The sequence below is a fragment of the Mchenga conophoros genome, linkage group LG14 (assembly GCF_057382185.1).
Source record: "Mchenga conophoros isolate Kocher_MC1m ecotype Shallow Benthic linkage group LG14, M_conophoros_male_GT1.1, whole genome shotgun sequence".
In the NCBI taxonomy this organism is placed as follows: Eukaryota; Metazoa; Chordata; class Actinopteri; order Cichliformes; family Cichlidae; genus Mchenga; species Mchenga conophoros.
Genome location: NC_140539.1, coordinates 18,143,807 through 18,157,114, shown reverse-complemented (window position 1 = coordinate 18,157,114; position 13,308 = coordinate 18,143,807). Strand labels below are relative to the sequence as shown.

The following is a 13,308-nucleotide window of genomic DNA, read 5'->3' as shown; positions in this document are numbered from 1 at the left end:
GCTAAAGTGTAGCTTTTACATTTACAGCCTTTGCTCACGTTTACTTATTAGAACTTGTGTTTTGATAAACTTATTATTCTCTGATGTTTTGTGTTTGTTACATGTCTTTTTTATTGTAAAGCTTTAATGTGACTTGTCCTGTTAATAAAGAATGAAGGAATAAGCCGCATGGTAGTTCTTCAGTTATCAGTGTAATTTGATACTGTACTCCTGTATACCATTATTCATTTTCTTGAACTGAAGCTATAGATCTTTACTCAGAAGGACTGAGTTAAACCAAAGAACAAATTCTTAATCTTCCAAGCACCAATTTTAATTTTTAATTTTCAGTTCAAGGCACAAATGGAAATACAAATAAAATAGTTTGATTAAGTTCAAAAAGCATTTAGAACAATTGCAACAAAATAAAAATGAAACATGAACAATAAATATAACAGCGGAGACATCATTCAGTACAATTTAATTCAGTTTTGTTTATATAGCTCCAAATCACAACAGTAGTTGCCTCGTGCTGCCCTCACACCACGTAACAATGTGAAGCTTGACAGCCAGCAAACACAACAGAAGAGATCTCCACAAGGCTTGCTTTTCTTGACTTTGAAGAGCTTTTTAAACCCTTTCCTTTCTTAAGGCTTCTCCTCGTTTTTCTAACTGAAATGTACAGAAAATTAAACATAAATTGCTTGCTAATATACACATCTTAATCACAAAGACGAACGTTTCCCAAGGCACAAGCGTGTAGGGCACATTAAGCGTGTACATTAGTGTGCACATTAGTGTGCTTTCTCTCTTATTTCTGAGTGGAGGGAGCAGGACAAAAGACACGCTATGGAAGAGAGCCAGAGATTAATAATAACTGATGATTAAATGCAGAATGATGTATAAACACACAGTCAGTGAAAAACGTGAATGAAGAAGACACAACACTGAATCAAAAGGCATTTGGCATAACTAGCTCTTTGAGAAAACTCTCAGAGTCCCAGAGCTTCTTTCTTCACGCTGGAACCCAACAGGATATTTCCAGCGTCCACACACTCTGACACACATGGTGCTAAGAACACAAAACACAAGGATTAAAGAATGAATTTGCAAGAATAGCTCACTTTAACTTTGTGTCATGGATATGCAGCATTTTCTGTTATTATCGTGTTACTACCATTCTGAGCACGGAGCCATGAGGCAGCCTTCATAGCCAGAAGCTCCCACTCGTCCTTTGCATCCATCTTGAAAGCATGAAGCCAGATCAGAGCCAGAACGGTGGCCCACACTTCATTGTTGCCCTAATTCCCCAATAAAAGACAAATAAAACAGGGAGCACAAACACACACACACACACACACACACCGAGCCTGAGAGCAATTGACTTTATTCAGTACAATAAACAAGCCATGCACACTTATTTTGTGTGTTTTGCCAGAGGCTTCTCTCTCCTGCAGTGTTATTGCTGTTATCCTGGGGTATTTCTGAAGGTATTTGATAGAGCATCATCTCCTGCAATACTCTGTTTAGACCAGATGTGTCTAATTTTACATCGTAGGCCACGTTCAGCCCACTTTGATCTTAAGTGGGTCGGACCACTGAAACTAAAGTTGTTACATATTTAACCGTTTTTCTACATAATGAAGAAAAACCTGCTGTAACATAGAAGGAAACCTGTCAGTACGACTCTTTGAACTTAAATTATAGTAAATAAATGTGTAAAATTCTCTAGACTGTCCAGTTTTTGTTAGTCACAAAAAAACCAAACAAATTTCTATAGATGAAAGTGAAAAATTAACTTCTCGGTCATTTAATTGTTTATTGCTTAATTACTTTGTGTAGTATGAATGACCATAAGGGAGATTTTAAATCAGAAGGAAAAGATGCAAAACTTATGAAAAGGTTTAAAAGTCCAAAATTGATGCTTGTGCTTGTTAGTGGTGAGCAGCAGTTTAAACAGGTTCAGAAATATAAATGGCTTCCAGTGTCATATTCAGGTCTGTGAGACTAATTTAGACACACAGACACTGAGCCATGGCTCTGGAGGAAATCCACACATTTCTGCATCTCTGTCATTTGAAGGCATTTTGTATATAGTTTATTTTAGGTAATATTCTACACTGAACTGTAATTTTAGTCTTTTTCAAGGAAGCAATTTTTCATTCAGTGACCCCTGTGGTACTTGGAATGAGAAGCCTGGGTCCCTTCAATTACAACCAACCCTGCCCCCATGAAACCCAGGGCTTTCCGGCTCTTATATGAACACCAGGCAATACATGGCACAGAGAACGGGCAACAACAGAAAGTAAGTGGAGTTAAAACAGCAACAGGCAGCCAGTTACATGTGAATGTAGGTACACCAAGACAAATTAATGCTTCTACACACATAATCTCAACAAACTACCTTTACATAAAAGGGTTCTGATCTTAGTTTTTACAATTGTGATAACATAACTAATGTAACATAAGGCAAATACCTTCACGGACACCTCTTATGAGGGAAATACTTTTTGCCAGTTTTTACTACAGCTGACTTCATTTTCATCTTTTGGGTTATGTTATGTTTAATATTTGTAATTTCTTTCTATATTTTGTACCATAAAATTTGATTAACATGCATATCATCACTTTTTGTAATGACTGAAACTGACAAAAACCCACCTTTTCAGGCTTTGACTTTTTCACCTCCTTGCTGGTCTTTCCCAGTGCAGTAGCCAGAGCTGGATCAAGCAGCCAGCAGCCAGACGCCTCCTGGAGGGAGACTAACTGTAGCAAAGGGTCTCTGGATAGGTGCTCATGCACAGCAGCTGGGGGGGGAAAAAGTACAAAGATGAAATAATAACTGAACATCAAGTGTCCAGTCATGGCCTTTCTATTTAATTAAAAAAATAAATATTATACAGTAAATTTACAGTAAGGCACTTTTTGCTCCTTTTTTTGTGGTACCAAACTGCGCTCACTTCTTCCCATGTAAAGTTTTGCAGTGCAGTGTTATGGTAAGATGAGTCTGATGTGGCAACAACAATGAAGAATTTATTGGGTGCCCTGATATTCTGTAAAAGATGGAAACTAAAAGATTTATGTGTCTACTTTTAACCAACATTACCTTCGTAAACAAACATATGTGAAGCAGCATAATGCTTGGCAGGCATCTTATGAGAGTTCCAAAAGACAGGTAGTTTCTTCTTCATGTGAGGAAATAGCCCTTTTTTGCTGTGAGACTTTGTTGGTTCATAGCAATGAGCTGCTGAGAGATTAGAGAGACCGCAACTCAGTAAAGCTCAAGTCATTATTATAAAAAACACACACACACTACAGTCCAATTGGGTGATCTGGTAATTCATTACTTTCATATGACTAACACTGAGATTAAGTTCATTCCTTCCTGATAAATAGAAATCCACATCCATCCAGTGCAGTGATGGTCATCTAAACAAAGTAAAGCTGCTCCAATTCCACTGGCTTCCACAGCCCTGACTAAACAAATGTGCAACAAATGCAATGGCATCTCTCTTAAATGTAGGACAATGAAAACTCTTCAACTGCTATATGTCAGGAACTGGTTCATATGTTTTTTGTTGCTTTAGACAGCAGCCTACCCAAATAGCAAGCAGGTCTGGCCCAGATCTGGTATCAAGCCGGCACTTCTGACTGACTGGTGTCATGGCAGCTATAAAAGAATTAGTCCATTCTCTGAACAGAGTTTCGTCATGTTACTTTTGCGCTATTATGTTCCGGCACATGTTGTTATTACATGGCTTGATTAAAGTACACATAAGGCTGACATAAGGCACAGGACCACCAGTGTGCCTGCAACTGACCTTGTTCTGGCCCATGTGTGGGCCATCTCTGGCAAACCAGATCTGGACCACCAAAGGGCCGTCATTCTTTGCGGTATGTGGGCCATGTGTAAGCACATTGTGTGGGCCAGATCCAGGCCATACCAATTTTGCTAAACGGGTATGCTTATAATTACAAAACACAAAATATTAAAAAAACAAAACAAACAAAATAAAACATTTTTCCTTACCTAATCCCTTGAATGCTGAGAACGCAAAAAAAGAAGAAAAAAGAAAGAAAGGTGAAAACACGTTAGTAAAAAGAATTTTCAAACCTTTTGGCTGTTGTGCTTCATACATGACTCACCACAAACAATTGGCTGTATTGGTCTCCAATCAGCTTGCTAGCTACTGCATTCCAGAAACACTGTCCAAGGTGTAGCCCAACCCATTTCAGTTAGTATGTTTAATTATTTTATTTTAAAAAATATTATTTTTTAAGACCATTGTTGGTTTTAGTCTAGTTTAAACCAAACCAGTCCACTGGATTTAGCTACATTTTGGACAGTGTTTTTTGGAATACAGTAGCTAGCGAGCCAACCAGAATTTTTGCATCCAAAACTGTGATTGGTTGGTTTTGTGGCACATTTACAACGGTGTACAGAAAGAGTTGAGCGTGCAGGAAGCAGAGGTGTTGAAAGCATGATCGTCACACTGAGAGCAGGACGGTAGATGTCTATGAGCACACAGAGCAGAGATCTGAGCAGGAGAAAATGCCAACAACTGAGCGAGAGGGGCTGTTATTGTGTGTGTATATAGATATTAGCAAACACTGAAATACATTTAGCAGCAATGAATTTTGTTCGCTCAAATTAAGCTTTTCTTCATTCAAAATAATTTTCTCCTGAAAAAGCAACATTTGTACTTACAAAAATAATATACATACACTCAGAGCAGAGGCACAAAAATAATGCCATAGATTTTATAACTAAAATAACATAACATAACTCCTACATAACTCATACACACCAAAAGTTGCTGGCTGACAATATTATAACGATTTGCAGAATCCTCTGGGTCAAAACTACTGTAAGATGACATAAAGACTCCATCAACACTTAAAAGTATTAGGGAACAAATTTATTGGGTAACCAATGCTTTTTTACATGCATCCCTCTCTCTCATACTGCTGTCTGATCAGTACCTACATTATTTTTACCATCTTGTTGCTAATCATTCTTTTCATTTGGGTCTGACCTTCTCTTAAACCAAACATTTTACTGGTTTTATTCATGCTCAACCATCTTTGCTTCAGAGCTGTGGCTGACTTTTAGCTTTGCTTTTGGCAAAAACTCACAGGGTGTCGGAACATTTCTGCACACAAGAGGTCCTTGAATCACTTCGCTGTTGTCTTTGTTGACAGCAATGAAGGCAGTGAAAGAACTGCTCACTCCTGTTTGGACACTGAGATGCACCACCTTCTCCTTCACACCTCCAACTTGCTGTCCTCTGTGCTCTCTCTCCTCCATCTCCAGGGAGCGAATCAGAGTTCGAGCACCCAACCTGTGGACTGTTAATCTGCAGATAAGAAGGAACACACCAAGAGATGGGTGACTTAAGTGTTTCTTTGTTTTTTTTACCATTGTATTTTTTAAAGGTTATATAGAGTTGGAGTCAAACTCCCCAAAAATCACATCAGATACCATGATTGAAAACAAATGCTCATACCTAGAAGTAATCAAAATCCAAATGACACATGAGCACTTTCTTCAGGTTTTAAACCTGCTGATAGCGCTGATATTAGAGTTTGGATTGTTACAATATTTGTGATTAAGACTAAAAGAATTTATAATTAATATCTCAATGAGCAAATTCCACTGATTCATTCTCACTGATAGTGAGAAAGAAGTGTCTCCTCCTGTGTGAGTGGTTAGTAATTACAGCAAACAAGAGAATGTTATCTTTTTTACTTTATTTAAAAGGTTTGTGGATAAGCTCAGCATGCGGAGTAGAAGTTATGAAGAGACTCAGAAGTACCACTGCAGGACTTGGTTGTGCATTATCAACAAAAAGTTTAATTTGAGCCTGAGAGGGTTAATATCCTATTGCATTCAATCACTTCTGAGTAAAAAGAAGTCATAAAATATGTATGTGGGGTAATCAGGTTGTTAGTTTTTAACTGTTGCAAATCGGCAACGCCTGCCTTGAGAGGGTTAATTACTCATGTCGACTCTTAGTCACCAAGATTATGCAATAAGAAGTAAATGTCAGTGGTTGACCTATTTAAATACTTTATTTCAGATGTGAACACAACATATTTCAGTCCATATTCATTATAATCTACTGCTATTTTCAACCCAATATATCTAAAGTCATGAACCAATGAAAAGTACTGAGTTTCTTAAACTCTGTTTTACCCAGTGTCCTCTGCAGGTCTGAGACTGAAGTGCAGCTGGTTCTCAGAGGGATGACCTGCCAGGCTGTACTTCACCGTCACACAGCCCTCTGCTGCCTCTGAGCTCTGACACAGAATCACAGGGTCAGAAGTCATGAAATAGTTAAACAACAACATGAGAAGGTGCTGCTCCTACCTGTCCACTAAGCTGGGAATAAATCAGTGACCTCTGACCCTGGAAAAGTGCTGTGATTGGTGGAGAGAGGACAGTGACAGACACTTCCTTTGGTAAATCCCATGTGACTGAGATGACGACCACAGTCGGCTGCAGAGCAAATCGCAGCGACTGCATCGCCTGAAAAATAATGAAAAACTCTCCAAATATACACAAACAGTTGGAACAGACATTTTACTCACTGCAGGTCTGATCACAAATATGTATCTGCTGCTGCAATGTTTAACTTGACTTTTAATTGTGTTTAATGTCTTACTTTTGGTTGCATCCTGTCAGTCCCTGTGATGAACTGAGCGTGACCTCCTCCTTCTTTGGCCATCCCATTGATGAGAGCAGAGCTGGCCCCTTCCCCAATCCCAAAAGAGAAACACCTGCAATACAACAATTTTCTACATAGAGGACATGTTGGACATTTTGGGAATTGTGTAGACGTACTTGTGTTTTTGTGGTTTCACCTGTGAGAATCTGAGTTCTTCTTCACCAGATCTATCACTTCTTTGGTGTTCCTCACCTCTCCATCAGTAAAGACAAACAGCTAGAGAGGAGAGTTGGCACATAAGGACATAACATCAGACCCAGAAACACACAGCTTGTTCTGAGAGCTGAGTTAGGATTCAGAAACACAAATGTTTTTGTGGTAGTGTCCAGGTCCCCACGTTGTTGGAGGCATTTTTCACACTTAAATTGTGGTTTTAGTGTTTTAGGGTTACAACTGGTTTATGGTTAATGGTTAAGTTTAGGGAAAGCATTATGTTATTGGGATGTCCCCACGAGGACAGCAAACCAGAAGAGCATGTGAGTGTGTGTTACCTGTCGAGGCTGATTGGGAATGCAGGGCTGGTTGTAAATATGTTTTAGGGGCTCCAGGATCTCTGTTTCTCCAAGATTAGCCTCCATCTGCTCAACTGTATTTAGAGCCTCCTCCATGGTCTGCTGGCTGTACTCCACACTCTTACTGCCATCACACAGACACCAATACAAACATGCATGTATTTCATGTCAAGGACAAAAGGACCTTTGTTGGGCTGGGAGAGACTCACGGGAAGATGTGTTCATATCTGGACCCAAAACTGTAAATGTTGAAACAGCAGCCCTTTGGTAAGCTCTTCAACAGGAGCAGCAGAGTATCCTTAAGGGAACATGGATAAGATGGTGAAGCCACTGTGTGAGAGGAACAACATGAAACTTTTTATGAGTTTATGACTAAATATATTATGAATACCTTGGCACTGCGGATGCGAGTATTACTCATACTTCCAGATCGATCCATTAAGAACACAAACTCTCCACATGAAGACATCGCAGACTGGGGGAACTCAGGGTACAGACTCACCATCACCACTGGATCACCCATCAGAGAGCCTGAAAAATAAAAAATGGGAGAAATTGTTTTTTGTTTATGCCAACAAATTGAACTTCCAAGCAGCAGTAGATAAGCAATTTTTTTTTTACATTTTCAAACCAACTACTCCTATCATTTCCACTCACCCGGCTCAGCAGAGGCCTGTCCTGCCTCCACCACAGCAGTGGGCTGGTGAGCATCTTTGTAATAAATCAGCAGTTCAACATCTCTGTCAAACTTGTGTCCTGCAGCCAGTTTGACCTGCACACCACAAACACATTCATATTTAATTCTCAGTTATAAGTAACAACCACACACAGCAGAAACAGCAGCACTCTACCTACCGTGGCCTGGGTTTGATCAGTGTTGAGGTCCTGGAGAGGGTCCAGGGAACAGTTGGACTCTACTTTAGAGATTGGACGAGGAGAGGACACTCGGGCAGAGAAAGACAGACTGTAGGGCACTAACCCCACACTCGAAAGACCCCCTATGAGCAAGTTCCTTGGCAACAATGAGAGGGAAAAGCTCCCTATTTACAGGAAGAAACGTCCAGCAGAACCAGGTTGAGGGAGGGCCAGCCATTTGCCAAGACCGGTTCAGGGTGAGAGGAGTAAAACAGGACAAAGACATGCCATGGAAGAGAACTTGAATTAAATGCAGAGGTATGTGTAAACGTATAGTGAGTGAAAAAACACTCAGTGAAGAAAAACACTTAATGCTTCATTGGAACCTTGACCTATTGCAGTGTAACTAAGGCAGTGGTTCCCAAACTTTTTTTGCTAGGCCCCCCTTTGTTTTACAAGAGAACTGTTCGCGCCCCCCCACACACACACAAACACATCCTCCAACCACACACACCCATATTTTGCTCCATTGCGGTTTATTTCACATCTCAAACATTTAGTAAACAATTAAGCAAATACAAGTAATCTGCAATAAATGACAGGTAGTAAGAGAGTAACTACTAACTCTTTTACGCTACGTCCGTACCTACACAGGTATTTTTGAAAACGCAGCTGTTTCGTCCACACGTAAACGACGTTTTTGAATCACCGATAACTGAGATTTTTTAAAACTCCTTTTTTGCATTTACACGTGGACGAGGAATACAGAGTTTGCCACGCAACAACAACGGTATGCGGCTTTCTTCACGTCACACTGTGCGCCACGTTATTGTTTACATGAGATGAATTGCAGAATGGCAGATAGACACAAAATACTGTTAATCTGACTATCTGCAGGTTTTACACGCTTACATACACACACGCAGTTACTGTTCCTCCATTTACAAAGGCGTCACGGTGTGTGTGTAGTTTTTTTTCCCCTCTGTAATAATATTCAACATTGCTATCAATACATTTTTCAAAAAATGCCTCTCTGTGCAAAATGGGTTTAAAAACATAAACAACTGTGGGATACTGTTTGTCCGTGATTTGAACCGGGGTAACAAATCGTAGCAGGAGGAAGTAATGAAGTAATTACTGAAGTTAACTCAGAAAGATCAATTGAAGAAAAAGATTAAATAAATACCACTGGTACTGAAAGTAACTCTACACATTGTTAAGTCAGTGAGATGATTATGAGTATGTTTTTCCTCTAGTAGTTAAAATTGTATTTGTGAAGACATTCATGAATTCATTACTATTTAACGTTAAAGGAATGGTTGGCTCAGCAGAGCTCTGACTTTTTGTCAGCTTGACTACAGTGCTAAGATAAGATACAATAAGATAACCTTTATTAGTCCAACCTGTGGGAAATTTGTTTTGTTACAGCAGAAAGTGGACAGTGCAAAGTTACATCGTAAAATTTAGAAAAACACTGGAAAAGGATAAGAATAAGATACTGTACACAATTGTAGACAATGTAATAGAATAAAATGCTGCAGAGAAACCTAGGGTTGCTCTTATTTCCTTCAATCAGTGATGAATAGTAACCTTCTAGCTTTACTGAAGGCTTTTTTATAAAGCAAAAAACTATTTTTAAGCTAAATGATGATCTTCTAAATTAGTGAGACACTGTTTCTAGCTTACTTTATCTGCTTTAAGGTGCACATTTGCGAGTTATACCAGGGAGTCAAGTACTTCTGATTTGAGGTGTTCTCTTTCAGAGGAGCCACAGTAACCCCTGTGTTTAAATTCTGGCTAGAAATGACACAAAGAGCAAAGAAACTGCAGTTATAGTAATGGTGGAAGGGCAATCAAATAATTTTGTATGTTTGAAAGACAGAATAAATGCAGAATGAGAAAGAAAGAATGACATAGCCTAACACAGCACAGATACTCCATAACCCCAAAGTCCATCCCCTAATCATGTTATAGATTCTGGACTTGAAAATAAAGTGTTGAGAAAGACAGTTGCTTTCAATGTTTATGTTTCCATGTTACGCTTAATTCTTTTCAAGTTTATCTTTTATGTCTACATAACAAATTCAAAAATATTTTATTTATGGAGGAAGAGAGACGGAGAGAGAGAAAGAGGTTGGAAATTCCTCCACCACCATAGTTGCAGTTATGAAACCTTTTTCTATGCAGAGGTGTGAGTTTGAGGCTTTCTGTTAGTGTCAACGTTTTTTCCTACCCCGAGGCTGGTATCGAGGGTTGAGCACAGCAGGCAGACAGAACCTCAGACCATCATCAGCCTGCACAGCCAGCTCAGCCACATACTCCAACCTGATGGAGGCGCTCTCTCCTGGAGGCAGACTGCCCACACTCAGAGAGAATATATCTGGACTCTGATCACTCTCCTCCAATAGGAAGGCCTGCTGACCCGAGCTCAGAGCATCATCATACTCCTCACGAGCCTGAAGGACAGGTGACACATGTCAGTGACATTCACTGTGTTTATAAGTAAGATTAAAAATAACAATAATCAGGTTATATTTACTGTCCAGCTCACCTTCTGTTTCTCCTTCACCTCAGCTACAATCTGTGTCTGTCCGATCTTAGCACTGAAATGACAGACAGCAGCGTCTCCAGGCAGAGGGAAGACAAAAACAGCCTCTAATGGTTTGTCCTCCTTATTCTTATAGTTCAGAATGGAGACCACTGTAGCCACATGGTCCCTCACCTCCAGCTCCACCTCAATGCTCTTCAGAGGAACTAACAGACAAGCATAATTCCAGCAGTCACACTTTTATTTTTTAAAGTCAAAATTAGATTGTTCTCCTGCCGAGTAATCTGTCCATGTAACTCTACTAATTTTTGATGATAAAGAGAAAATTCATTTTAATGTTTATCAGATTTTTACCTGGTTTGTTCTGGGCAGTTAGCAGACCACATGATGTCATCATTGTACCTGTATAAGAGACAAACACCACAGACAGAATCTCGCAATGAAACATTTAAGTTTACATAGTATATATAGTATATTTCATTTATCAGCTTTTTCTGGAGTCTGTCTCTTCTGCACAGAATCAAAGCAAACTTTCACATCAACAAACAGAAAAAGGTTTTTCTACCAGCTCAGAAAATGGTTTGTTTGAGAGAAATGAGTCACGAGGTTCATTGATTAGATTAGATTAGATTAGATTAGATAAAAATTAATAAACCCTCCGGTGGGTTCCGCCGGGAAATTCAGTGTTCCCGGTACTCATTAGTCTGTTCAGATCTGAGGATATCTGAGGATAAGTGTCACAGCAAAACAAACTAGCAACTCTCTGATTCTGTACTTCAGTGGTCCCAACCTTTTTTGCGTCACAGACCAGTTTAATGTCAGACAATATTTTTACAGACCGGCCTTTAAGGTGTCGCGGATAAATACAACAAAATAAAATGATACGACCAAGACAAAAACTGTGATATTTTGTAAATATTTGTAAATATAATAATAAACGCGACTTCACTGTATAATTGTGTAGCTGTTTATCTGTCTTTGTTTCAGTGTAATCTATCAGAATAGGAAAAAAAGCAATGTGACTTGCAGGGTAAATTATTTATTTTATTTTATGCAGGTTAAATGTCACATCTGTTCTGCGAAGCTTCCTTACACAAACAAAAGCGCTACTTGGCAGAGAGAAACATTCCAAGATCAGAGGATCCTTTAACGTACTGGGGGAATAGGAAGACATCTTATTCGAACCTTTTCCACCTGGCTTTACAGTTTTTGTGTACCCCAGCTTCATCTGTGCCCTGTGAGCGTGTGTTTTCCAAAGCTGGGGAAATGGTGTCAAAAAAAAAAAAGATATAAAATGATTCCATGGAAAGTACAATACCTTACAGTGTATACAAGAATGACTAGGTCATTGAATCAGTGTCTGTTGTGAGTCTCAAGTAAGTTGCCTGCAATGATATTTAAGGTCCAGCAGGTGTCAGTATGGAGCAAAACAGCAACACTGTGTCGACACAGTATCAATACAGTTTGGGGAATGTGCTGAAACGCTTCACGAGGCCTCATCTACCCATCACTAATGTATATGTATACCACTCCCCCCCCAACAGGGCAAGTATGTGCTAGGCTTTGGCCCACATCAGTCTAAAATTGTATGTAACCATGAATAACGTGTTGCCATGTCCACCAGGAGAGACTGGACAGTATAGATGTAAAACAAATATGCCAGCAGTTCATTTCAGCTAAAGAGAGGAGCAGGCATGTGTTTGGCTCCTTCACATAGTGGACACTGAGTTGTTGTGTGGGGCACCAGTAGTCCATGTCTGTTGCTGTAACAGTAGTTTATGTTCAGAATTTAAAAAAAAATCCCAGCTCACTGATTTGATGGGGGCAATAGTGCCTAAAATGTTGCATAATTTTGCTGAGAGATCTTTTACTTTGTGGAAATCTTAGATGAGTAGTTTTATGGACAAAAACCACCAGGTCATTCAGTGTTCCCTTAGTGCTCATGTATAAGAGATGTTGGTGTACTATAACTGAAGTAATGTTGTTAAGTCCTTAAAGTCATATTCTTTTATTGTCATGACTGTATTTGAAGCTATTTTTTTATTTTTGTATGATATCTGATTTATATGGAATATGGCTGAAGTAAACTAAAGTCTAAAATACTTAGTAATTTGTTTAATAGTAATTTAACATATATAATTCACATATAAAACTATGAATTGTAATTTTAAATGGTTTAAAAGCATGTAGAATAGCATATGTAGGCAAGTATATTTCTCTTTCTTTTTCAAGAAGCAAAGACAAGAAGGAAAAAAAACAAGAAGAAACAGGGCAGAGTTCGCCCCAATCATCCGTCCCCACCAATGCCAAAACCGAAATCTCCGCCCTTGATACCACCAGACCTGAAATTAAAACACTTTCCAGACGCTAATTAAAAGAGCAAGCTTAACAAAACAATATGGCTAAAGTCAGGCTACTTGTGGCGTGAGAGGTGCCATCCATTACTCACCCTTGACGTCGTCACTGCAACGTCAATGGTGCTTTATACTTGTATCCCTGTGTTTAGATTTTAAAAAATTCCTGCCACGGCGGAGATGCTCGAAACCGCAACGCCTGTTTTGCGGTTAGGCGTGGTCAAGGAAAACGGAGATTTAGTTAGTTATGTCAAATTTGTGCGCCGTTTTTGACGTCACGCTGTGCGCCACGTTTTTTTTTTTACATGAGATGAAGTTCTACTTCCCCACAT

General features: G+C 39.3%; 1 protein-coding gene across 2 annotated transcripts; it reads right to left on the bottom strand.

Moving 5' to 3' along the window:
• Positions 1-425: 425 nt before the first annotated feature.
• LOC146559573 (von Willebrand factor A domain-containing protein 5A-like) lies at positions 426-13,202 on the bottom strand. 2 transcript variants are annotated; one of them, XM_085245664.1, is made up of 19 exons: positions 13,072-13,202; positions 10,977-11,024; positions 10,626-10,828; positions 10,308-10,530; positions 8,075-8,259; positions 7,877-7,991; positions 7,611-7,750; positions 7,429-7,517; positions 7,199-7,343; positions 6,844-6,923; positions 6,645-6,759; positions 6,350-6,508; positions 6,176-6,279; positions 5,116-5,336; positions 4,010-4,024; positions 3,086-3,226; positions 2,641-2,786; positions 1,157-1,280; positions 426-1,051 (listed from the first exon to the last, which is right to left on the bottom strand). In XM_085245664.1, exons 2-19 carry the CDS (start codon positions 11,017-11,019, stop codon positions 972-974), a joined length of 2,328 nt encoding a protein of 775 aa, XP_085101790.1. In that variant the 5' UTR covers positions 11,020-11,024; positions 13,072-13,202; the 3' UTR covers positions 426-971. The 2 variants fall into 2 exon arrangements, with proteins under 2 accessions (XP_085101790.1, XP_085101791.1); XM_085245665.1 differs by lacking the exons at positions 7,877-7,991; positions 8,075-8,259.
• Between the last annotated feature and the right edge of the window lie 106 nt (positions 13,203-13,308).